Consider the following 27,756-nt stretch of genomic DNA (forward strand, 5'->3'; position numbering starts at 1 on the left):
ACCCAAAGGCCAGGGAAGTGAGGTTCTGGATTCTGGGTGCAAGAGATGGTTCCTGGTGCACTGGGGCGAGTCCCCGGCTGTCCAGTCACCCACCCCCGCAGGGCTTGACTTCGCAAGGCTCCCCAGGATAGGACACTGGCACACTCTTAGGCTATTATACTAACATGGAGTACTCCGTTTAGAGAAAAGCCCTCCAGAAGACTGGGAATAAAACTCCCTCTCGTCCTCCGGGTTGGGGTGGTAAAGGCCCCAGGCCCTGCCCTCCTCTCTAGCTGAACCTTTTACCCACCACACAGCCGTCTGGCTCATGCTCAGGGGGCGTTCCTAAAGGCGACCCCTCCTGGGCCCTGAGTTCCTGCTCTTCCTCCCCAACCTGCTTCAGGGGAGATACGGGTGCTGAGGGGTCAGCCATTCTGTCCCATCTCTTCAGTTTCCTTGGGAGCACTTGTCACAAACAGTTGTGCTAGACTCCCTGTGTCTTGACTGGCTGTGTGTCTCCTTCCATGAAATGAGGGACCAAACTCATCTTGTTCCTCCAGTTAATTTCCTGTTGACAGTGCTAAGTCTTATGTACAGATGGTGCTTAAAAGCTGTTGTGAAATGGGCTAGGGATGTGGCTCAGTGGCAGAGCACTTGCCTTACATATGTCAGTCCTAGGTATTATCCCAACACACACACACACACACACGCACACACACACATGCATACACATGCAGACATAAACATACATGCACATGCACGCACACGCATGCATATGCACATGCATGTGCACACACGTGCACATACATGCGTGCACATACATGCGCACACATGCATACACACATGCACGCACATGCACAGACACACACACACACCAATCTTTCTGGAACCTGTGGATGACCCTCTGACAACTCGTCCCTATACTCTCCTTGTCCTCCATAGCCCTCTGTGGCAGGTGCTGAGGACGCATGAGTCTGCCTTCTCCTTGGTTCTCAAGTTGAGTAAACAACAATTTCCACATGCCCCATCAGGGAAAGGTTGGGAATCGAGAATCACGGGCCACGAGGGAGTGGACTCTCAATCTTCTTTCGAGGAAGACCCATCTAAGTTTCTTTTATCTGATACTCAAAGGCCTTTTATTTTTCAGCCCTGACATCAGGGGTTGGAACTTGCATTTTGAAATAGTTCCAAGACGTCCTCCCACTGACTATGTCATTTCCAGTCCCATTTTACAAACTGTAGACCCCAGAGGGCTGGCTTGTGTGTGTAAAAAATGAGATGTCAAAACAGTTTACCTATGATGTTCACCGTACTATCCACTTCATTTTTTATAGCTGAAGTCAGGACCGCATACTCAGAAGAAAGATCACTTACTCCATTACTAAGCCCCAAAGATGACTCAATTGGTTCTTGCTAGGAAGAAGAAAAGAAAAAAGAATTGAGAACACTTCCTTTTCCCTCCCTCTCCTTAGCCTTAAACTCTACCCTCTGACTACTTTCTTGAATGCTAGGGTCAAGTTCAAGTCCCAGATGCCATTCCTGCTTCTTGAAGTCTGGGAGCCAAGAGGCACATTTCTCCGGAGCATCCTTAGTCTCTTTCATTTTCCTTCCAGGAAATGGTATCAGCACATCTGCTGGCCCTTCTGAAATGCTGACATCCAGCAGAGCTGCCTGATCTATCTACGTGCAGAGATTCTGAACCCTCCTTCTGAACGGGAAGTATCTCTCCAAGGGTCGACTTCTGGCTAAGTCTCTATGGGAGGGACCATCCCCTTCTTTTTATAACCACTTTGGAAGAAAAGCTTTCCCTCAATAACTGGCCCAATAATGGGAATTTGGAGGAAGGAGTGATGATGATTTCTCTCTCTGAGGGACTCAACCAACTCTCCTAGGAGCAAATCCCGAGGTACATACTGTCTTTCAGCATTCCGACACAGAGGCGCAATTGCATGTTTAGTAACAATTATGTCAGATACCCCCACCCTGCCCCCAATCCCCAACAAGTGAAACAGGGTAACTCCATCATTAGTCCAGAATTGGAGACGGGGTTGGAGGGATTGAAAGAATACACAATGCGAGCAGAAGATCAGGTGAAGCAGATAGACCCGTGATTGTAATGTGCAGAGTGCGGAGCTGGGGGGCTGGTGTATCTGTTTACTCTTTCGCTACTTGGGGCTCGATGGTGAAATCTTAGGGAAACAGGGAAAGTGCAGAAAATTGCTGCCTCCTCAAGAACCTCGCTGGCCAACTCCCACCAAAATACCCAAGTCTTTGAAGACTTACGGTAGAGCTCCATTGTAAAGAAACGAAACGAACACACAGAAATCACACCATGAGGTTGATCAGAGATCTGAAAAGGCAAACATTAAGGAAGAGACCCTCAATCCCCCCACTGGACAGAGTTTCGACACACCTTTCTCTCCTGCAGCCTCTTGCATCTGCCTCTCTTTTACAAGTTCCAAGTAAGAAGTCTGTCCTCTGGGGAGTAGGGGGTGGGGGGAGGGGGCAAAGGGTGGGGGAGACTGACTCGTCTATGACCTGCAACACCATCATTTCTCCCCCAAAGCCAAGCTTCTGAAGAAACCCTCTTTCACCTCCATCCCAAGCCTTGCTAGAAATTGCACTTTGATTTCCACTCTGCTACAGAACTTCAGCTCCTGGCCCCGGAGGGAAGGGGTTGAGGGGGAAAGACAGGCCTGGCTTTGGGGATCAAAGTGTGTTTCCTGTGCCTGCATGTCAGGACCTCACTAAATTAAATGGCTTTAAGCCACGCTTCCGGCCCCGTGCAGAGCTGTAAACTGAAGGACGAGAGTCTGGGCCACGTCGCTGGGATAGTGTGAAGATTAAATGAGATAAACGTGCACCTGGCACTTCTTATGAAATAAAGACTCACTATTATCTTAGGTCACCAATAAAACTGTTATTCCAAGTCCAAAGGCCTTTGCTCAAATCCTTTTCCCTCTCACCCACTCTCTTCCATATAGCTTGAGGGTCTGCTCTCCCCCTTCTTAATACTAGGAACTCTCTGGCAGTGCTCCAAGTCTCTGCCTTTCTACTGGCACTTTTCTAGCTTCCAATGATCCTATTTCATATCCCCCTCTCTTCCCAGTCATTCCCCTTAATACAAGTCCACTTTCATTTTCTCACAAGGGAATTAAGTAATCTTAATTTTAAGGAACTCTAGGGGGAAAGCAACCGCCTTATTTTCATGGGTTTCTTTTGTTGTCTGAGTTACTCTGTGTTTATCCCGCTTCTAGATTTCTTACCGAAGCAACAAGACAGACTTGCAAATGTTTAAAAACCTTCTCTTTCCTGTATCAATGGAAGACCTTGAAGTGTTTCATGCGAGCTACGATTTTATCAGTGCAAGAGATGCTGCTTTTGGACTGGAGCGATACCACAAAGGGTAGGGCATTTGCCTTGCACGTGGCCGACCTGGGTTCGATTCCCAGCATCCCATATGGTCCCCTGAGCACCGCCAGGAGTGATTCCTGAGTGCAGAGCCAGGAGTAACCCCTGAGCATCGCTGGGTGTGACCCAAAAGCAAAAAAAAAAAAAAAAAGAGAGAGAGAGAGGGAGAGATGCCACTTTTATCACTTTACACTAGAGAAGACTGACTCATTCTGAAAGATGGCACAATGGCAGCTGAGGAAGAGCTACTCTGCCATGCAGCTGGACTCAGGGGCTTCGTCCACCCTGAGCAGGTGTATGCTGCACGCACGCCCATGGAGGCCGACAGCACTCGAGCTGCAACACCATTTTCCTCCATGCTTCCTGCTGGGCTCGCATCCTGCACCACTTCCACGAGGGAGCAGAGTTTCTACCACTGGAAACTGAGCCAGACTAAATTGAGCATCACTGTAATTGTTTTGAGCATTACTGGAATCCTCCCTGTGCCCATTTCGGAAGGAGCCTGTCCACTTCAAAGTCTTCAGGGCAAAGCTGCTCCCCGAGCCCGGTGCTCTGGAAGCAGAACAGACCAGTGGCATGGCAAGAGAGCTGGCCCCTTCCCCAGGGTCTCCATCCCGGACACTGAACGAGGGGGATCTCCAAAATCCCAGCTGCAATTCTTGAAAATGATTAAAATAGGAATATGCAAACCTACATATCCACAACAGGTGTGAGGAAAGGGAGGCAGAGCGTTCTGTGTATCACGCATTGATCCCGAGGGTTGCGGGGAGCCTTTGTGGCACTGTCTCTTGGTTTCCTGGGGGAACCTCTGCCCTGTCCTAAGAGGCCCCCAGCCCCTGCCCACCTGTGCTGTCCTATAAGCTGCCCTAGACAATCCTGGACTAGCCTCCTCTCTCAGTTCCCTTTCTTTCCACAGATCTGACTCTCCTATAAGTCAAGTATCTTCATTTCTAACCCTAAGCATAGAAAATCGGGGAAGGAGGAGGAGCCAGAGCAACAGCACAGCAGGGAGGGTGTTTGTCTTGCCAGTGGCCGACCCAGGTTTGGTCCCCTGTGCACCGCCAGGAATAATTTCTGAGTACAGAGTCAGAAGTAATTCCTGAGCATCGCTGGGTGTGACGTTTCCCCCTAGGTCCTCCCCCCCCCAAAAAAAAAAAGGTTGTTGAGAATAGTTCATGGTGGATTAACTTGGCCAGATATTTATATCCAGCAAACCTTTTTGCTCATTGTGGAATCCAAAGTTTGGTTTATAATTTAAGGGGTTTTTAGGTAAAAGCAAACTACTATGAGAGGGTTCAGGGGTCAGGGCACCCCTGTGAGAACACAAGTATGTCGTTGGTTTTCAAACAGCACTTTCTGGTTTGCAGGTGAGTCAGAGGACAGCAGAGGGTCTGTGCTACCGAGGCCCATTCTTCCCTCTGGGGCAAATCCACTCTGACTCATCCCTGTGCCTCACACAGCCCATGTGTACAGGGCCCCTCCCGGAGGCCAACCATAACGGCATGTGCTATCCCCACCAGTCCCCCTCAAAATGCCCTGATCCACCCGCACAACGCTGCTCTCCTGAAGCCAAATTTAAGCCACTCCTAGGTCTCCGCCAACTCCATCCCCTGCCTCCTGCTCTAAACCGCAACTTCCCTGCCGACTTCTCTCTGGCTCATTTCCCAACTGTCTCCTGAGGGGATCTCTGCCCGCACCTCAGATGCCTCCCTTGGAGAAGGCTCCCACCACTCTTTTGGTGTGAGGGGGCCCTCTCCTTCCCACCACCCCCATGCCACCCCCAGACAGTGCCCAGGGTCACATGCGTGACCACTGCTCAAATGTGTGGGCCTAATGGTCGGGTATTTGGGGGCCACTAGGGCCAGGGCCACTGTGTTGAGGCCAAGTTGCGTCGAGGATCAAACTGGAAACCTCGCAGATCACGTGCCTGGAACATTCTGCAGGCCTCTGAGCGACTGCCCTGTTTCTCAGTCACTTGGGCCAGTGACGGTACATCGGCACCTCCAGCACTGATGCAAGCACTGAGCCTGTTCGACCAACTCAGCCCCCAGCACCTGCTCCCAAGGGTGCGCAATCCCTCACTTCACACCCTGCCTGCTCTCCACACCACATGCGCCCCTCCCAGCTCTCTCCTGTCGGGGCTGACAAACTCCAGGCTGCCTCCCAATCCCCTCCGGTCTCCAGGGAAACGATCCCTCCTCTCCACTCCACCTCAGCATCCTCTTGCAGTCTCTCCTTCCTCTGTCCCTTCCAATCATGGAGAGGACCTCCCACACGCTAAGTATCAGTTCCATCAGGCCCCTAGTCCCGCCCCACTTCCCAAAGGGGTCCCACAGTGCCTTGTTCATACAATTATCCGAAGAGACTTAGCCAAGCACTTTCCAGGCTGTGCTCTGGCCCGACCCTCACACCTGCACTGTCCAGGACCACTCTGATTTGATGGTTTCCTTTTTCTTCTTGGAGGGCAGCCAGGGGTATCATCTTTAGGCCATGGCCATGAGCTGGTGCTCAGGACTCAGGCCTGGCTCTGTACTCAGCACTCAATCCCAACAGTATCAGGGGCCCTACGTGGTGCCAGGGATGAAATCAGGGTCAGTCACCTGCAAGGCCAACACCTTTCTCTCTGATCCCTAATTTTTTTTTTATGGCTTTCAAATGTGGGCCACAGAACGTATCTTCAACTGATGTTAAGTAGAAAAAGTGAAAAGGTAAAAAACTTTTCTTGCAGATGAAGGGTGAGCTCCAGTAGCAGCGCAGAGAAGTGAGCCTTCTTGAAATGGGTGGCGGAGAGCATATTGTTTGGGTTTGGGTTTGGGTTTTGTTTTTGTTTTTATTTTTGGCAGGGTGCATACCTGGCTGTGCTCAGGGTTTATTCCTGCACTCAGAGATCACTCCTGGGGGGCTCAGGGAACCATATGTGGTGCTAGGAATCAAAGCTGGGTTGGCCGTGTGGAAGGCAAGCACCCTGTCTGCTGTACCATCACTCCAGTTCGAAGACTGTTTTTCATAGGGGCCATAGCCAGCCATGCCCATGAGGTCTGGGACCGCTCCAGACAGAGATCAGGTGAGGGCAGTGGTACTGGGGGCAAAGATGCTCGGAGGCCCCAGAGTTACACCCAACAGTCCTTGGAGACTGGGGACTCTCCACCACTCGAGGGATCTCCCAAGCCCAGGAAATAGTTACTTCTTACCTCAACGACATTGTAAAGCAACATGGGGAATCCCACAAATACATAAGACCACCAAGAGTCCTCAGATTCGCCACCAGAACCTTCTGTTGGGCCAACACTTTTTCTCTCACTTGCAGCAGAGGTCTTCATTCAGGGGAAATATGGGAAAAGCTGAGGTCTGCTCTGTGCCAAGCGAGTTCTGAGGCCCTTCTGGATCGTCTCTTCTAGCATAACCCAGTGCTTTGATCTGAAAGGACCTCACGCTTTCAAAGCAGGTACATTGCATCAGCAAACAATCCATGGAAGCAGAATGCTTTCACATCTAAGCCACCCAACCCACTTCTCTTTGTCTTCACACCTTTGTTCCTGCTCTTATGATCAAGCCATTTAGTCCTGACTCATCATGTGAAGACCTAGGAGTCGATCGGCAAGCCTTTGTTTGTGATGCTCCTGGTGTTGGCCTATGGCCCCCAGGGTCTGGCTCTGAGACGCTCAGAGGTACTGGGGGCGCAAAACAACGCAGCTTCTGGAGTTGACCTCACCTGAATCCAAATCCTAGCTCCACAGAGCAATGCAAGATGGGGAAAATGACCCAATCTCTTTGTTGCACCCTTCCCTTGGAAGGAAGATAGTCTACCTATTACTGAGAGAACTAAGTGGGATAAAAATTAAAGAGCTGGAACTTGGGAGGAGCTCAAACATTCCTTTCTTTTACCCACTTCAAACCTTACTGATTCTGCCCCGATGCATTCTGGGAAACCCGGGTCTACGCGAATTGGTCTAGTGTTGCTCACAGCTGTGTCTCCTATTCAGATTTCTTTAGAGAGCTATTTCCACACAGCGGGAGCTCACTTCAAGTAAAACACAGCCCAATGAATACACAGGATACTCCCTCAACGGGACTGTCAGAGAATACTAAGGCACCTGCTCTACACTGCTGGTCTCTCGGAACAATGGAAACTATTTGCTGAGGGAACATATTTAGCATATAAAGCTAAATAGAGTGGAGTGACCCAAGGGAGAAAATGGACATTCGGCCTGCACATTCTAAACACCTTCTGCTAACTGGAACTCCAGTTCAACTAAATTGGCCCAAGACTGAGACGAGCCTGCTTCAACTGTAAATTTTGCTACCTAATCACTACACATGAGACAGATATTTTCCCCCCTCAGAGGAAGACACAGACCTAGGCTTTTCTGTTGCATATCTGCACATGAAATGTAAATCAGAGTATGCAGGCATTGTGACATAGAGGATGTTTCAAAGCTCAGTACAGAGAAGTCCTCTGACCATCCAGGGCCAGAGAAGCTGGAGAGTTAACTTTGGAAACCTTCTGCAAAAACATTTAAGGTGCAAGCATGCTGGCCCAGAGCCACAAAACTTGGGAAGTCCACTGGCCTTATGCATGTTCTACTGCTACCTTAATAGGATTTAAAATTCCAAAGTTAGGCTATTCTTACTTTGAACAAACCATCTGCTCTCCACTGAAGGAATAATGTCCCCAAGGATCAAGGTTCGGGCATGAATCAGAACTTCCTCCCTGAGTATCTCACAGTGTTCGTGGTCTTAGGATAAAACCTGACCCCAAAGGCGGTGGAGAAGGCCAAGCCCCAGCCAGACCTGGCCCTTCTACCACTTGCTCATTGGAGGGGCCAAGAGGAGGACGCTGCTGCCACTGTCGGCATGACCAAGATGCCCTTTTCTTAGAAGTCCACAGGCCATCAATTCAAAGATGCACATTTCTTCACATCTTTGTATCCTAGAGATAGGCAGCGCTTTCTTATCAAGTAAGTGTCAAGGATTTCCTTGTTTCAGATCAATACAATACTGGTGCACTTTATGACCATTAGCATCGGATATCCAGTGGAGTATGGCCAATGTGTTTGAGTCAAATTTTTTGAAGAGTGAACATGTGCTACTCCATGCTATTTCCTTACTAAGTTAGCAAATGGAAGAAAATCTACATTAACTATCACCTCCCCACTCCACCCCACATATATTTGTGTACTTTATATTTAGTCAACTGAAGTGCATGGATCCACGTAAGGATCAAATATCTGTTATCTGTTTTGTATTAAGCATAAGCTAGAAGTATTAAACCTCTAGTAGTAGTAAATATGATATAGTTAGGTGGACACTAGAGCACAATCTTCTACATCTGATCTTGTGGGAAAGTTATACTTATCTGGCTGAGTAACATTAACCAAAATTCAGGTTCTAAAAAAAAATCCAACTGTGTGAAAGAGTGCAAGTTATGATGAATATTATCTGCAAGGAAAAGCTCAAAATAGTAATGGTAAGGGATGTAGGGGAAATATAGTTTTTTAAAGCTTATGATCCATTTTTTCTAATCACAACACTAGACCCATTTATATCTAGGTTCAAAAAAGACTACACAAAATTCTAACATTTATGAGACTCTGGAAATCTGAACACTAAAGGAGAATTGGTGATACTACTGCAGTGCTATTTTTAAAGAGTGTTACTATTTTAAGATGCGTATTGAGATATTTATTGGCACTTGTGTCAAAAAAACTGAGCTGAACCATGTGGAATTGTAAGTTAAAAACAACTGAATCTCCAAGTTTGAAGATTCACACTGGTTGCAGGGGAGTGAGTAAGTTTTATATTAATAAAATCAAACTGATTGAGAGCAGATGTGAACGTTGAAACAATAGATGATAATCTACAGAGCAAGTTTTACTCTCTGGTCCCCTTTTATATAGAAAAAATTTTCCACAATAAAAAGTTAAAATAAATTTAGACTTTAATTGCGCTTCTTAAAATAAACCACCAACTGAAAATACTGAAAGTGGAACTGAAGGTATCACTACTAAAATACTCTGCCTAAAATATGTATTTTCCATTGTAGAGGTGGCTATGTCTGAAACTAGCAGCTGAACTATGATTACCTGTCAAGTGTAACTACCTTCACAAATCTAACTTTATGCCTGTAGTAAGTTTGGGTGGTATTTTTTTTCCCAAATGTTTTGACTAAATGACTTGCTAAGCATCTTGTTATCTGGTTTTTTCCTTCAACAGTTATTCTAGATTAAAATTGGTGTCTCACTGCAAGTTCTGTTCTCAATAAACCTGCAACCCTGGCTATGTGTTAACACACCCTTGGGTCCTCCTTGTCACTCAAGTATTTTAAGCCTCAGTTTCTTAGTCTGCAAATGCAGCTCAGTAAACCTTAAGAAATCTTGGGGCCAGAGAGACAGTACAGTATGTAAGGCACTTGCTTTATATGCAGCTAACCCAGGCTGGATTCCCCAGCATCCATTATGGTCCCCCAAGCCCCACCAGGAGTGATTTCTAAGTTCAGAGCCAGGAGTAAGCCCGGAGCACTGAATAAAGAAAACAAAGATAATCATCTCTCTCTCTGATGACTTCTGGGTCTACAACTGTGAGTACCTACTCTTTTAATTTTATTTATTTATTTTGGTGCCACCCCAGTGGTGCTCAGGCTCTATTCCTGAGACTGTGGGTTACTCCTAAAGTGCTCAGAGGCCTACGAGGAGCTTGGGATCAAACCTGGGCTCCCCAAACAAAGCAACACTAGTCCACTGAGCTATCACTCTGGCCCCTAATGACTCCTCTTCACTTACAATGGAAGCTTATCCTCAATTTGGCACAGGAGAACCGACAATTCTCACTCTCTTGCTATTAAATAAGGGTAACCCAATAGTTGGCTGGAGCAATATCACAGCAGATAGGGCATTTGCCTTGCACGAGGCCGACCCGGGTTCAGTTCCTCCGCCCCTCTCAGAGAGCCTGGCAAGCTACCGAGAGTATCTCACCTGCACGGCAGAGCCTGGCAAGCTACCGGTGGTGTATCTGATATGCCAAAAACAGTAACAACAAGTCCCACAATGGAGACTTGACTGGTGCCCGTTCGAGCAAATTGATGAGCAACAGGATGACAGTGACAGTGACAGTGAACACAATAGTTTAGAATACAAAGCCTACTAAAAAGTGTGGGTGCGTACACACACACGCACAAGCATATACACACACACACACCCTTTGGAGTCATAAAAGTTGATTCAACAGAGGAACAGAACAAGTCAACTTCACTTAGTGCCAAAGCTGACCAGCACTGCCCCAGCAATTATATAGACCTGTTAGTGTAGGCCTGTCATGACTACAATAAAATACGTTAATGAGATTCGCTAGACGTGAAAGTCTACTTGCTATTCTGAAAATACAATGAATAGTATCAGACGGTAACTGGTTGCTGAAGCTTGGCTAGAACCAAGTGACCAGCTGGCAAGAGTGGAGGGGGCCAGATGGGAGACCTGACAAGCTCAGTGTGAATTTGTGACTTCATTCATAAACTGCTCAGTGAAACGGGGCTGAGCAGGGAGTATATGCACTGGAGGTGGCAAGCGGGCACATGCCAAAGAGGAAACACTTAAAGCACATAAAACACAATAGCAGCAGAGAGCTGAAATCCTTCACCAAGATCACATTACTTGTTTGTATGAAACAGAAGATGAACCATTAATATGTTCACGACTTTAGTCTTCTCTTGAAACAACCAAAGATTACCTTGATGTGCTTAACTCTGTCTTCTTTTTCTGTCTTTGGTTTCTTTCCTGTAGCAACATGAAAAAAGAGTACGGGGTTAATGAAGAATCTACAGAGAAACCAATCCCCTCAGTTAAACTCTGTTCCCAAACACTCAATGAGCCTGTTATTTTTGTCTGAAGTTGGTCACAACGTCAAACATTTCTTTTACAGTCTTTGGGGGCTCCGAGAATCATTTCTCCCAGTCAGGTACGGGCAGATTATCATCCACAGGGTGAACAAGTGTTGTCACTATGCAGGGGGAACCAAGAAATCCCAAAGGCACCACAATGCACAGAAGTCATCTCTGGTCAACGAATAGCCTTCTCTACCTTTCTTAGATGGTCGTTCGGATAAGGGCAACATCCGGTAGACTCTGAAGGCATTGTTTCCTTTCTTTATGCTTTTATCCTTGACCTCTTCAATATCCGGCAAGGAGTTCATGGCACATCGAAAATTCGCCTTCCATGTTTTGGGGTCAGGTTTATCTACTCCGGGCTGATGCTTTCCTAACAAGAGAGCCAGAGGTGAATTAAAAAAAAAAATTATAAAGTGTGTGTGTCTGTGTATGTGCACGTGCGTGTGTCATGCATGCATGTGTGTGTGTGTGTGTGTGTGTGTGTGTGTGTGTGTGTGTGTGTGTAGGATACACAGAGTGAAAATTTCTGGAAACAGGTTTGTAGGCCAGTAGTATAAAGAACCCCCGACCCCCTCTTTGCTTTTGTGGGTGTGAGCGGAGAGCCTGACGATGCAAACCGGACTCTTCAACGCTTGGTGTCGGTGATGAGTAGCTGTGGGAGTCCACCGAAAGCCCATCTCTGGGCCTTGTCCCCGCTAGGCCTGAGCTTCCATAGGCCTGACACAGCACCCTTTGAATCCATCTTACTGCTGCTGGGACCAAGGCAGCACCCTCAGGAGACTGGCAGGGGTGCCATACCTGTGTGGATCGCCCAGTTTCTAAAGAGCGGGGCATCTTTCTCCACATCCCACCCGTGTCGAGCTGCATGCATCCAGGGGATCTGAAAAATCTTCTTCTCCTGAAAAAAGGAAAAATAAAAAAAGAGAGATAAAGCTACAAGCTTCAGCTCTCCAAGGTATAGTCACAGGTTAAATCCCAGACACCAGCAAGAACCTCCACTTCTTATCATTGGTTTTGCTGAATGTACCAGGAAAAACGTATGGTGAATGAATATATACATTATATGGAGATGCACAGTAAAGATAACAGGCCCGGTGCCTTTTAATGGGGGTGGGTGTGAGCCACACCCAGAAGTGCTCAGGGCTTACTGGCAGCTCTGTGCTCGGGGTCACTCCTGAATGGGACAGGGACAGAGGCAGTGAAAGGGACTGAACTGAGGTCCACTGCATGGGAAGCAAGCACCCTACACCCCTGCACGATCTCCCTGGGCCTAGATCCTGGAACTGGACCACAGAACCAAGTGGGACTGTGGAGTTTGGCCACTAGAAATGTCCCGCCCCCCCACCCAGTCAAAAGGGGGTCCTTTGAGCTATGCCAGTGTGTTGTTGTGTTTCCCCCGGCGCCGCTGCCCACTGACTGAAGCAGCTCGTGCTTCCTCTTCTTGGTTTCCCCCCTTTGGTAAAGAGGAACTCCATCTGCCTTGGGTCAAATGAAAAGTAGGCAACGTTCCAAGTTCCAAACACGAGCGCGGGTGCTACTGCAGAGAAGGAAAGGGTAACTAAGGACACTGTCCCCGAGACCCCACCACTCCATCTGCCGCCTGGCCAATCAGAGCTCTTGTGTGACGTTCTAACCCTCTGTCCTGCAGAGGGAAGATCCTTTCTCTAATGCCCCATGTGGGCATCCTGAGAGGCATCTGAGAATCTGCTGAGAATCCATCCAGGCAAACACACAACCAGAAATATCAACTGGAAAACACGGGCCTCAAGGTCTTGACACTTACAGCTCCTTTCCATCCTTTGTGATCCTTTCGTAAAAACTAGAGCACACGCTGGGCCAAACTGCAGCTGGCCTGGACAGCACTGGGGACGGCCCTGGAGGCTCTGGAGGGCCCATGTCATTCTAACCTGGTGACCCAAACTAATAGGGTCTTGGCGCTCACTCTGGTTTCTGCAGCGACCTCGGGCTTTGCCTCTAGGAGATTTCCATTTTGCAGTGGTTTGGAAAGAGGAAGAGAGCGGAGTGATTGATCCAAGGACCTAGGAGACATCTAAACAAAAATCCTAGGTCCTGTTGCTGGAGAGATGGCACAGTGGGGAGGGCACTGCCCTGCGTGCAGCTGACCTGAATTTAATCCCCAGCACCCCAGATGCTCCCCTGAACCCTGCCAGGAGCAACCACTGGGTGCTAAGCCAGGAGTAACCCCTGAGCACCGCTGGATGTGACCCAAAAAGCAAAAATAAACAAACAAAATACTCTGAACAATCCCAAACAATCTAAGTACTGTGATCCCTAATTTTGGACCTGAATGACCCCATGTACTGTTACCCAGGGTTTAGAGCAGACATTCTCTTACGAGGATTCTGGAGATCAAAGGCCTGTTCTGCTCTGTTTTTAAGTTCCCCAGGTAGTTCTAGTAATTTCCATGTATCCCTGCATGGTACACTGAGGTACTCAAGGTAGGAAAGACCACGTCAGAATGGATTTTCCACTAAGTCTAGTGTCACACAATGGAAAGTAGAAGGGTCCCAACTGACCCAAAATGGGCCCAGTATGTCGCCCCAGAACCAATGACAGAAGGCTGAACTAAAAATATTTCAGCACACTTGAGAGTTAAGCCAAAACTGTCAAAAGGGAAAATTCGAGTGTACTCGAAACTCAATTAGTAAAGGAGAACTGAAAAACCAGGGCTGCTTCAGAAACTCGGCCTTGCTCATTCTCTTATCAGTCACAGAGATGACGGAGTTTCTGGACAGTCATCTGCAAAAGGGCAATGATCAGGAAAGGGGGGTGACATTTCTTCAGTGCAGATAAATAATAAGGCAAATTCACTGAACACAGTTTTTGATGTCCATCTGAAAATTAATACAAATAGAAAAGTATTGATTTCTTTGAAGGAATGTGTATGGGAAACTATACCAGAATCCAAAGCTTCATGCTTAAAGATGTCCTTAAGAAATATGCTGTTAGTGGTGGGATTGGTGTTGAATGCCTAAAACACATCTATCAGTAACTTTGTAAATCACAGTTCTTTAATTTTTTAAAATGAGGAAAAAAATTAAAAGAGGGAACTGCAAGGCGGGAGCGATAATACAATGGGTAGGGCACTTGCCTGGCTGATGGCTGACCCTGGTTCAACCTCCAATACCTCTTATGCTCTCCTGAGCACAGAGCTAGGAGTAAGCCCTGATCGCCGCTGGGTGATCAAACATACCAAAATTTAAAAAAAATAGAGAAATGCATATCAGCAATATTTCTAACCATGCCTGCCTATCAAACTTTGATTCCAGAGTCATTCAATAAATAAGTTTGGGTGGAAAAAACAAACAAACAAAAAACTTGTGTTAATCAAGTTACCAAAAACAAAAACAAAGTCCCAGGATTATATGACTCCACTAGTCATTTCTTTTGTTGTTGTTTTGTTGTTTCTGGAGCCATACCTAGTGATGCCCAATGGTTACTCCTGGCTCTGCACTCAGGACCATCTGGGATGCCTGGATCAAACCAGTGTCGGCCAGGTATAAGGAAAGCGCCTTACCTGCTGTCCTGTCTCTCTGGCCCCTCAACATGAGTTCTACCAAACCTTAAAAGACGGCCTATTATCAATCTGTCCTCCTCTTTCAAAAAAGTAGAATAAAGAAATTCTTTCAAATTTACTTATCAGGGCAAGATTACTTTGATATTAAAAACAGAAAAGGACATCACACACACGCACACAAAAAAACCCCCAAAAACCAGACAACTATAGACCAAATCCATGAGGAACATAAGATACAATGATCCTGGGACGAGAGTGACAGGGTAGGGCATTTGCCTTGCACATGACCAATCCATATTGTCCCGGGTGGCTGCCAGAAGTGAACCCTGAGTGCAAATCCCTGCGCACAGCCAGGTGTGGCCAAGAAAAAAAAAATCCTCTCAAAATCTTACCAAACCAAGTTGATTAATACATTATGAGAATTATACATTATAATCAAGTGAGATTTCAGGGGTGCAAGGATGGTTCAATATACACAAATCAATCAATATAAAACACCATATCAACAAAGGTAAGATAAGACTTATCAAAAATGTATCAAAGACGCAAAGAAAGTTTTTTTTTTGTAGAGAAAGTTTTTAACAAAACTGAACATTTGCCTATGATGAAAACTGTAAAGGAAATAGGAGTACAGGGATCTGACCTCAACATAGTAAAGGGCACAGATGACAAACCCACCAATAAAAACCTACTCCATGATGGAAAGCTAAAGATTCACCTCTCAGATCAGGCATAAACCAAGAAAAGTAACTCTACCTATTGTTATTTAACATTTATGTTGGAAGTCCTAGAACAAATGAACAATATCCAAATTGAAAAAAAAAGAAGTTATCACTATCTGTAATGATATGATAATACACACAGGAAATCCTAAGATCCCGCTAAAATAAATAGAGCAAAACAGTAAACTGGTGGCTACAAAATCAATATACAAAAATCTACTCCATTTCTATTTTCACACAAAGAACAATCAAAATCGACACGGTACTGGAAAACCCCCAGAAAGCCAAAGCAGTTTGAGAAAATGAAGAATGGAAGTATCATGGTCCCCTGACTTTTAACTACACTACAGAGCAGCATTAGTCAAAACAGTGTGGTATTGGAGTTTAAAAAAAAAAAGGTACACACAGCAAGTAGTGTATGCATACAGTGAATCAAAGAAAGCCTCTTCAACAAAGGGTGCTAAGGAAACTGGACAGCCACATGCAAAGAGACACACTAGATCCCTATCTCATATCTGCATAAAAGTTAACTCAAAATGGATTGAAGACTTGGGTCTTAGGGGTCAGAGAGAGTTTGATAAAAGGATTAAGGCTTGGGGTTGGGGGGTGGGGTTTATGGGGTATATCCTTGGGCCCCTTGGGGCTTCATGAAATGGAGAATCACAGGACAAGCCCCAGAGCCTCTTGAGGGCTACTTGGGAGGCCCAAGAGATAAATACAAGCCAAATCAAAAAATTTAGGTGTTAGACCCTATGGTATAAAATTACTAGAAGAAAACAGGCAAAAAATTCCATGAATTTGACTTTGGGAATGTTTGTGGAAATTCCACCCTGAGAGCAAAATAAAAGTAAAAAACAAAAACTAAAACAAAACATGGAATTACATGAAACCTAAAATCTTCTGCATGGCAAAATTAGTTATCATCTAAAAGACATCCAACTAAATGGAAGAAAATATGTGCACATATCTGATAAAATACATAAAAACTCTAGCACTGTAGCACTGTTGTCCCGTTGTTCATCGATTTGCTCGAGCAGGCACCAGTAATGTCTTTACTGTGAGACTTGTTGTTACTGTTTTTGGCATATCGAATACACTACGGGTAGCTTGCCAGGCTCTGCCATGTGGGCAGAATACTCTCGGTAGCTTGCCGGGCTCTCTGAGAGGGACAGGAATCGAACCTGGGTTGGCCAGGTGCAAAGCATACTCCCTACCCTCTGTGTTATTGCTCCAGTCCAAATATATTCAAAACATAAGAAAACTTTGAAAGCTCAATTAAAAAAAAAAGAGTACCTCATAAAAAATGGGGAGAAATTCTGAGCAGAAAACTGGCTAAAGAAGACATATAGATGGCCAATAGGAGCCTAAAAAATGTTCATTAGCTGGGGTGGAGGCAGGCGGGGGGAGGGGCAGGGGAGGGAAGGTGGGGAGGGTGTCAGTCCGGAAACTGGGGACATTGGCGGTGAGATAAGTACACTGGTGAAGGGATAGATACTGGAACACTGTATGACTGAAACCCAATAAAATTATTTTTAAAAAATCATTTATTACTGGGGCTGGAGAGATAGCACAGCGGGTAGGGTGTTTGCCTTGCACGCGACCGACCCAGGTTCGATTTCCAGCATCCCATATGGTCCCCTGAGCACCGCCAGGGATAATTCCTGAGTGCAGAGCCAGGAGTAACCCCTGTGCAGAGCCAGGTGTGACCCAAAAAGAAAAAAAAATCATTTATTTCTAACATGTCCACAATTACTTGAAGAAAGATTATAAACCAATTTTTAGACAAAGAAAAAATATAAGGAGTGATGACAATGAAAGTGGTAATATTAGCTATAAAATGAAAAATACAAAAAAAATGTTTATCAACACCAACTATCAGGGAAATGTACATCAAAGTGACAATGAGCCTTACACCAGCCTTACACCAGCAAGAATGACACATATCCAAATGTATGCTGGTGGGAACGTAAACATTGGCTGGAAGGGATGTGGGGAAAGGAACCCACCTTCACTGTTTGTGGGAATGAAAGCAGTTCAGACTCTATGCAAAACATGGAGATTGCTTAAAAATAGGTCTATTTCTAGGTATCTATCCAAAGAATACAAAAACACTAATTTGAAACTATTTATGAAAAGCTACTGCTTTTGCAACATAATATTAACAAGAGCTGAGTTACAGAAATAACCAGTGTGCCCAATGACACATGAATGAATGAAGGTACATACATGCACACATGTACGTGCATGCGCACAGACACATACACACACATGATACTATTCAACTATTTGAAAAGATGAAATACTGCATTTTACAAATATGAATGAAAATGAAAGGGTTGATGCTAAGGGAAAGAAATCAGGAGGGGAAAAGACAAGTATTGATGAACTCTCTGTGTGGGATGTAAGAAAAACAGCAAGGGAACACTCAAAGCCAAATGAAAACAAACTCTAGACTCTTTCTGACCTAAGATTCACAGAACTTCCTAAATCACAGAAGAAAGATTAAGGGAGAAGTAGCAGAGGGTTGACAGGATGATGGGACCGCACAGACAGCAGTGGGGGGCTAGTGGTACTTGGGCTTGGGTGTGCTGTGATGAGAGACATTTGGAATGGTGTGAAGCTACTTCCTTAAAACACACAGACTTGTAAATCAATACTACCTCAAAACAAAACAAAAACAAGCAAACAAAAAAACACAGGCATTTACAACTGTTTTTTCCCTTGGTCAAAGAAGTTTTGTGGTGATACCCCAAAATGTATTTTGGAAGACAAAAAGTTGATTCAAGACGATCATCTGCAAGTGTGAGTGCACAATTACACTCCTAAACACACACACACACACACACACACACACACACACACACACACACACACAAACCCGTTCTCACACAAACTGCCAAAACTGTGAAACCACAAAGGCAAAGGCTGAGCCCAGAAAACATCCACTGTGGATCCTGCTGAAGTGGGCCGTGGGCCTGTAGGGACCTTTCTCCAAAGATAGATGGCCAATAAGCACATGAAAATATGTTCAATGTCACTGCTCATTAGGGAATGACAAATCTAAAACAACAGTAAGATCTATTTCATACGACGAGGGTGGTCAGCATCTTATTAAAACAAGACAAAGGAGCTGGAGCAATAGCACAGCGGGTAGGGCGTTTGCCTTGCACGCGGCCGACCCGGGTTCAATTCCCAGCATCCCATATGGTCCCCTGAGCACCGCCAGGAGTAATTCCTGAGTGCAGAGCCAGGAGTAACCCCTGTGCATCGCCAGGTGTGACCCAAAAAGCAAAAAAAAAAAAAAATATGTTCAATGTCACTGCTCATTAGGGAATGACAAATCTAAAACAACAGTAAGATCTATTTCATACGACGAGGGTGGTCAGCATCTTATTAAAACAAGACAAAGGGGCTGGAGAGATAGCACAGCGGGTAGGGTGTTTGCCTTGCACGCGGCCGACCCAGGTTCAAATCCCAGCATCCCATATGGTCCCCTGAGCACCGCCAGGAGTAATTCCTGAGTGCAGAGCCAGGAGTAACCCTTGTGCATTGCCAGGTGTGACCCAAAAAGCAAAAAAAAAAAAAAAAAAAAATTAAAACAAGACAAAAGCCAGAGCTGGAGGGAGAGAGCAGCAGGCAATCTACTTGCCTCGCACACAGCCAACCCAGACGAGATCCCTGAGCACAGAACCAGGAGTAACTCCTGAGCGCTGCCAAGTGGGGTCCAAAACAAAACAAAAAGGTGGGGAATGTAGGATGAAGATCCTCAAAAATACAGAACTAAGCAAACTAGGTCAACAAAAGGTCACAGAGGGAATGATCCTATTTGTAGGAAACACTGAGTAAAGGTAACTCCATTGAGAGAGAAAGCAGTTTAGAGGCTGCTGTGCATTAGGGGAACAGAGAGCGGCTACTTCATGGACCAGCGTAGTCTTTCCTTTAGGCGGTGATAAAAAATATTGGATTGAGGCAGTGGTGATGGGCACCTAGTACCATGATCAGTGCCTTTAAGTATACGCTTTTAATGACTGAAAAGGTAAAAAAAAAAAAAAATGAAAGCCACATGAGTTTTACAAGTCTATGTTGCCGGGGGAGAAAACAACCAATTGACCCATCACACATACCTCGCCTCCACCCCCCTCTCGAGATGCTGAAGCAGGTAAGAGGCAAAGGAGCTTGTGCAAATCTGGGGCCTCCCTTGTGGTCCATCTGTTTGAGCTCTCTTCCTGACCAGCAGACCGTGCCTCAAGATGAAGGTGATTTATTTAAGAAAGGGAAAGAGCTTATAAAAACACGGAACATTCTGGAGACCATCATGCTATCCTGGGAGGCAACGTTGGGAGTCTCGGACATCAGCAAGCACCCCAAAAGCCCTGAGCACCCCTGTCCACACACACCTGTGTTTGCACATGGCAGAACCCTGCCCAACTGAGGGCACTGCAGATAAGCACTGTGTGACTCGAGAAGAACATCCTAGACCATCTTCAGCAGTTATCTTAGAACCAAACACATCTTGGCCTCAAGTGGACACTAGCTCCTATCTCCCTCTGCCTCCTGTCCCCTCCCTAAGATGTTCCAATAGAGTTCGCTATTTTGTTTATGATTCGTCCCTGATTCGGAGACAGCCTGATCGTTACACCAAGGCAAGTGTGGAATAAGTCGATCATCTCCAGGACTGGGGGGTGGCAGGTCTCCAATATACGGAGAGTGGGAATAAGAGTGAGGAGGAATGAATCGGGGTGCATGGCTGCCTCCAGACACGGCCACAAGCAAGGCACTGGGCAAGTGCAGAGCTGACCCATCTCTTCCACAAGGCAGTGGCGAGAAGGTTAGCCAAGAGGTGGGGTCAGGGGAAGAACTGATCATAACCAGGGTACTCTTGTCCCGATGATAGCCGAAAACGGCTTTACTCTCTCTCTCTCTCTCTCTCTCTCTCTCTCTCTCTCTCTCTCTCTCTCTCTTTCTCTCTCTCTCTCTCTCTCTCTCTCACACACACACACACACACACACACACACACAAACACAGATAAAACCATGATCAATGTCAATAAACTCGAGGTGGGAACTGGCTGTGCTATTACCCTTGCCATTAGATTATTTGGCCATAGCCTATGCAGTTCCTCATGGGACACAAGAAAGGTCTCAAAGCGTGGCGCCATTCAGGAGCTGCTGAGAATCCTTACTGCTCCTTCAGAGGAAACCAGAGGAATCATTCCATCATCAGTCTCCTCCAAACTTACTGGAGGCAGAAAACAGATGGAAGCATACAGGAACCCGTTGTATCTCTCAATGGAGAATGCATCTGGGGGTGCTGGGCTCCCCTCTGAGCAAGACGTGTGACAGCAGCCTGTCAGCTCTGCTGACGCCAACTTTCTCACAGCCGAACAAAACCAAAGCCACCAACACTTCTGCAAGCAGGCGTGACTCACCCGCTTCCTAACCAAACAAGATCTAGTAGGAGGCTGCCGAGGGTCAGTCACCAGGCCTGACGCGCAGAGAGCACGGGAACAGAGGGGACAGCCTCTGCACCTGCACCCACAGACTTTCCGCCCAGAGTCATTCACAGAAACACCGGCACTGAGCACGGCCCAGGCATCTGGGAATGGCAGGGCTGGCGGACGGTGCCAATTTTCTAGGAGCTACTAGTCTGCAGGGAGAAAAGAGCCTTTGAAATGACCTCAAACCACTTAGAACCCAGACGGCATCCGGCAGAAAGCTTGGGAAGAGGAAGGAAATAATATTAGGGTCTCAGAGGAATGCCAATGAGCCCGGGTGACTTGATCTTTTTCTCTTCCCCCGTGGGGCTGGGGGCTGGGGGCAGGATGCTCAGCCAGAGGTGGAGGTGTGATGGGGTCGGCACCAGGTACTAGCGGAGCCACCTTTGCAGAGCATGGGGGCCACCTGTTACACTGGGCCTGTGGAAAAGGGAGGCTGGCAAGCAGTGCCGGGGCGGAGCTCAGGGTGTGATCATGCCAGGGATTTGCTCTATCACCTGTCTCCCCATCCCAATCAGGCCCGTTTAGGAGGAATCCGAAATTCGACTCTGCTGTGGGCATGCGTATATGGGGAGAAAGATGGTCCAGCCCTGCGCGAGGGCTTCGGTCACTCTCAGTACTGACTGTGAGCCCAGCACCGCCACCCGCCCGCTCTGCCAGCCTGACCCCGCCAGGTCTCCCTGTGTCTGCGGCACTCCCAGGAGCTCTCCCTCTGGCAGCCAGCTCTGAGCCCCTCGACAGCAGGTGCTGGAGGGAGGAGCTGGGGGTGAGGTCCCTGTCCCTCTCTGCTCAGGAGGAGAAGGCAAAAGGCAACTCCCAGGGAGGCAGGCGCCGTGTTCAGCCACATGTGAGGAACCCGCTTGCTTCCCAGGACTGCAGCAGGAAAGGACGCACCCCAGGGAGAGAGCCCCAGGGAAAAATCCTTTCGCACTGCCAGGGTGCCTTCTTCTCCTGGCACTGCTGTCATAGAGCGGGCACACAAAGGGGTGGCACAGGAATCTACCGGCAGCTCTGGAGATCAGAAACGTCAACTGAGGACTCTGAAAGCCATAGGTGCCCAGAAGAAGCTTCCCTAGAAGGAGGCTCTTCCAGCCCCTTGTGACTGCAAACCCCCCTGCCAGTCTCCTCTCTGCACGGGCCCTCGTCCTCCTCCTGGGCTTCTTGTTCTCTACTCCCTGTCCCTTCCCTTTCAGCTGCTGCTGTGCACACAAGGTCCCGTGCTTGCACACGTGCTCCCTTGTGGATGGGGACATCACATGCACTCACTGGGGTGCTGGTTGCAGTGTTTACTGGGGTGATATACTTGGTTGCGATGTCCACACACTTCTGGTTTGGTGCTTGCATATGTTGGCTGCGGCAAACTGGTCAAGGGCCAGGGGGCACACTTGATAGTGGAGCTAGCGGGTGGCCCTCGGGCATATGGGGTGGTTCCGGGGATTGACCTTGCTGCCTCATGGCCTCCCCCAGGCCCCTCTTTCTCTTCTGCTGCTTCTAAGAACACCTGTTGGACTGGCCCAGCTGTACAATCCAGAGTGACCTCAACCAGGAACCTGTGACTTAGTTATGTCTCTGCGAAGACCCTTGGTCCAACTACAGCCCAGTCCATAGATTGTGGGATGAGTTCACACGCATCTCATGCCAAGGACCACGATTCTAGAGGGCCACTAACTATGGCATATTGAACGCCACCCCGATGCAGGACACAGAGGTACCACATGGTGAGGGATCCGCTGCATCCACCTAGCCAGTGTCGGCACGTATGATTCAAAACTGGGGGAAACAGCAAAATCGACTTCCTTCGCAGGACTCGAGAGCACATCTGTTGACGTCACACAATCAAGCTAAGCAATGTTATTTCGCTCTTCCATGTGTAATACTATTTAACTTTGACCCATGATCAGTTTCCTTGTCCATAAAATGGAAACGGTACCCCAGAATGGGGATTATGGGAGCCAACGCAGGCAGCTTGCTTGGGGCTTCTCGGCGCTTGATAAACATTAGCGATCATCACTGCCACTATTGCCACTATTACCGTGAATAGGACTGACTGCCCTTGCCTTTCCAACTCCCTCTCAGCTTCCCAAAAGGGACAAGACACAACTTCACTTCTTTTTTTTTCTTTTATGTCCTTCGGTGATTTCTTTTTGTTTGTTTGTTTGTCTTTTTGGGTCACACCTGGCAATGCTCAGGGGTTATTCCTGGCTCTGCACTCAGAAATTACTCCTGGGTAATTTCTGAGTGCAGAAATTACTCAGGGATCCATATGGGTTGCCAGGGATTGAACCTGGGTCGGCTGCGTGCAGGGCAAACACCCTACCTGCTGTTCTATCACTCTGATCCTCCTTCAATTTTTTTTTTTAAGTCATCTCTGATGATGTGCAGGAGCTACTCCTGGATTTTTGCCCAGAGGATGATGCTCCTGGCAGTGCTCAGACACCACATGGTAATGAGGACAGAACACAGGCTGGCTGCACATGGAGCGAGAACTCGGTCATTTGCGCTATCTCTGGCTCACCAGCCTGACGTCATATCTCTTTAAGAGAAGTCACTACACTGCCCCCAAAGGATACAGACTTAGAAGACCACACATAAAACAAGTCTAAAAAAAGCTAGTGCTTGCCAGAAGACTATGTATGTCTGTAACAGGTCACATGCAATGAGCAAAAGGGTTTATTTATTTCAATTTACTTGGTATCTCACCTTGCTTGAGACAGGACTCACATACACATTCAAATACAATATCATTCAATTAAACTAAGTAAAAGAATAAGTGAATCAAGAAAAACAAAAGGAAGCTTCGAGGTCTGAAAAGATAAAATAAAACAAGGAATGAAATTAGCAAACAAACAACAAACAAAAACAAAAATTATGTGGCACACCCTGAACATTTCTTAGAATTGAGTCATATCAGGTTTAAGCTCTGGAGCAAAGAATAGAAAGATAAATGCCTGACCAGCTTTTATCTGGTCATCACACTATTATACATTACATCCTTAAGATTCAAAAACAGGAGGGAGGCAGAAGAGGAAAAAGAAATCTGCTCGGAGAATTGCGATTATTCCTGACTATGGGAGAGAAACTTCTCCCAGACATTCTATTACTGAAGGCAGATTAGTTGCTTTTGCTTTTCTAGGTAATACCTACTTATTGGTAAGTTTTTAATTTTCAAATACACCACGTTCCTGATCTACCTCTAATAAGTAGGGTCAATTAAATTTTAATTTTATGATTAATAAAAGAATGTTTATCAACAAGGTTTGTAAATGGCAGGTGGCTTAAGTCAGCATACAAGACTTCATGATAAAGATAAAGGGAAGATATTCACTGAGGGCAAAAACAAAAATTTTGTTTATTTAAAAAATTGAAGACTTTGATATCAAACCTTAGATGATAACACTATTATGACCTTGTTATCTAAACTACAATCTTTATTTTCATTATTCTTTATTCCCAATATAAACCCCTTGAGTTCTGAGCTAAAGACAAGCACTTGTCTTGCATGTGGTTGACCTAGGCTTGATCCCGGCACCTCATATGGTCCCCAGAGCCCACCAGGAGAGGTCCCTGAGTGCAGAGCCAGAGCCAGGAGTAAGCCCTGAGCAGCCCCAGGTGTGACCCTAAATCTTTCTCCCACCTCCTCCAAAAATAAAAAGACCTTAAGTTCTATGTCATCTAATCCTAGAGATTCAGGAGGAGGAAGAAAGGAATTTGGACAATGGGGAGGATAAAAGTGATTAAGGAAAATGCAGCAAGAAGCTTCTCATAACTATTCTCCCAGAAAACCAAAGATCAGCTGAAACTTAATTCCAGGTGGAAACCCCAGTGGAGGCGATAATCAGTCTTCATAGAACTTGATGCTTTCTTTCTTATTTTTGGTTTGTTGTTTGGTCTTCTTTGGGGATCACCTGCCAAGTGAGCCAGGGGCCACTCTTGGCAATACTCAGCCATGCTGGGATGATTCTCAGTTTGATAACCAGGGTCAGCTATTTTGTAAGGTAAACCCTTAACCCTTGTACAATCCCTCAAGCCCAGGTTGGTTGTGTTTTATAATTAATAAACTTCAGATTTTGGATACAATGCAGGATTTTTTTGGTGATCCACGTGTCTAGGCTCTCACAAGTCTCCTTCTTCTCACTCACTCTCACACTCAGCACACATGCATGCCTTGTGCACTTACCTTGTTAAGCCACTTTAGCCCTGGTATCGTATTTGAGTTGATCTGTTCCTCCAGCCATGGGCGCATGCGCATCCTTTCCACTGGCATGGTGCCCTGCACGGAGGACAAACACACATTAGGCATTTCTGCTGCCAAACGCCAGGCTGCAGTTGGAAGAGCTACACTCTTGCCTGATCTTCCAAAATTAAATTTAAAAAACTGGAGCCAGAGCAATGTACAGTTGGTAGGCATCTGCCTGGCATGCAGCCAACCTAGGTTTGATTCCTGGCATCACACATGGTCCCCTGGGCCCTGCCATGCCCAGCAGTGATCAGGGTTTACTGAGGATCATTCCTAGTAGTGCTCGGGGACCCACAGGTGGTTCTGGGGATGGAACCAGGGTAGGTCACATGCAAGGTGAGTGCCTTAACCTCTATGCTCTCTCCAATATTTTGGGTCTTCTCCCAAGAGTCAGTGGAAAGAACAAAATAGCTACTGTTGGAAAGAATGATTAAAATAAGGCTGTTCCTTTGAACGACTGAATCTACAAGTGCTTTGAACCGCCTAATATTGGTACTTCAAAAGCTCTAGAAAATCAATTCACTTGATTGACCGCTCCAAGCTTTCACCAAGTTCCAAGGTCTTTCACCACCTAGCTGATAAGCCTCTGATTTATTTTTTCCATTTTTCACAACCCACTCACATCTTGCTTTGGCTTCATACTGGCTTGTACATCCAGAAAACCACAGATTTTCTCCAAGATCTTTCTTTACTACCATTCTCCTCCTCAATTTACCACATGCCCCTCCTTTTTCCTTTAAAATAGTTTCATGTAACAGAGTAGGAGACTAATACCCAAGAATAGTAGTATATAATACAAGGAGGTTGACTCCATAGCTTGGAAGTTGGCCTCACACGCTGGGGGAAAGTCATACCAAATGGAGAAGGGAACACCAAGTAAAATGTGATTGGAGATCCCACATGGTAAGGGAGATGCGTGCTGAAAGTGGACTAGTGGCCCAACATGATGGCCACTCAATGCCCCTATTGCAGACCACAACACCCAAAAGGAGAGAGAGAGAACAAATTGGAATGCCCTGCCAGAGAGGCGGGGTGGGGTGGGGGGATGGAATTGGGGGTTGGGAGGGATACTGGGTTCATTGGTGGTGGAGAATGGACACTGGTGGAGGGATGGGCTCCCGAACACTGCATGAGGGAAAAACAAGCATGAAATGCATGAATCTGTAACTGTACCCTCACTGTAACTCACTAATTAAAAGATAATTTAAAAATTAAAAAATTGAAAAAAAAATGGTTCCATGGTCTGCATGAGTGTTCTTCAACATTATCATAGGTGCTGAGCAGCCTGCCCTGTGTACAGGTCCATAGATGGGCAGTTAGACCCAAAGCACACCACTGTTTTTCAGTATTTCTACATCAGCTAACTGGTACTGGTCCTTGAAGACCTCTGTTCTACACCTCCCCGCTCTCTCAGTCCACGTGACCTCTCTTCCTTCTAAATACATTTCTCTATAGGCTCTCCCTTGTCTGTCACAATATATCCAAGAATGGAATTGCTAAGAAATTAGTCTCTGCCCTTATCTTCTCGACCTACTCTTATCTTCATCCCATTTACACAGACATTTATATTTAATGCAGGATTCCACTGTGAAGGTGATGCCAACTCAGGCCACCATTCCATGGGGCTCTGAGGACAGTGTGACATGATCTGAATCAGCCAATGAGCAAGTTCCAGCTGACACAGAGCGGGAACACATTCTGGAGGATGTTTCCAGTTCTCACACTGGAAACAGTGTCACCTTCACCATCCAGAGCAACTCTTTCTGCCTGTTTCTTCTATGCATGACTGATTTTTGTGCTCTCACACAGCCCCCAAAGGTGCTCTGCTTGAATCAAGGGGAAAGAAGAGAACAAGAAGTAATGGATGAACAGACATCAGTAACTTCAGCTATGTCAGTGATATGAGTGAGGGGTCTGGCCATAGACCCAAGACACAGATTCAACAGAATTGAAAACACGAAAGCTAAGCGGCTACCACTGACACTGTGTAATGTGCCTGTCAAGTTGACAGTTGGGGATGGGGTGGGGGCTGGGGTGGGGACGGAATCTAGGAACACTGGCAGAGGGAAGTTGATGCTGGCGGACGGACTGGTGTTAAATCATTGTTGCCTAAAATGCAACTATCAGTAATTTTGGATATCATGGCTCTTTAATATTTTGTTTTTCAAAATGAGTGCTGTTTGGTCATAATCTAATGTTTCAAAAGTGCTAGAAGGCCTGGCCTACGGTTTATGGAGAAAGCACGCATGTTAGGTAAGCTTCCTTTGGGCAGAGTGATAGTTACTGGATATGAGTTCAGTGTCGATAAATGATACTCATATAATAAGACTATGCATTGACAGCTTGGTCACACATGTGATCAGAGGCTCGCAAGATGTCCTTACAGGAAAGGAAATCTAGACACAGGCACCAAGGGAAGAAGACCAAGGAAAGGCAGTGTCAGGGATTAAAGAGATGCTGCCACAAGCCAAGGAATGCCCGAAACCCTCACGACA

General features: G+C 46.4%; 1 protein-coding gene across 1 annotated transcript in view; it reads right to left on the bottom strand.

Moving 5' to 3' along the window:
* IRF2 (interferon regulatory factor 2) overlaps positions 1 to 27,756 on the bottom strand; it is an 88,133-nt gene that overhangs the window by 22,097 nt on the left and 38,280 nt on the right. Inside the window, exons 2-6 of the mRNA XM_004610361.2 lie at positions 25,202 to 25,294; positions 12,068 to 12,167; positions 11,463 to 11,639; positions 11,113 to 11,159; positions 1,275 to 1,392 (exon numbers count right to left, since the gene is read on the bottom strand). Coding sequence (XP_004610418.1) covers positions 1,275 to 1,392; positions 11,113 to 11,159; positions 11,463 to 11,639; positions 12,068 to 12,167; positions 25,202 to 25,288 — 529 coding nt within the window. The 5' untranslated portion in view covers positions 25,289 to 25,294. The remainder of the gene's footprint in view (positions 1 to 1,274; positions 1,393 to 11,112; positions 11,160 to 11,462; positions 11,640 to 12,067; positions 12,168 to 25,201; positions 25,295 to 27,756) is intronic.

This window comes from Sorex araneus, chromosome 1 (assembly GCF_027595985.1).
Source record: "Sorex araneus isolate mSorAra2 chromosome 1, mSorAra2.pri, whole genome shotgun sequence".
NCBI lineage: Eukaryota > Metazoa > Chordata > Mammalia > Eulipotyphla > Soricidae > Sorex > Sorex araneus.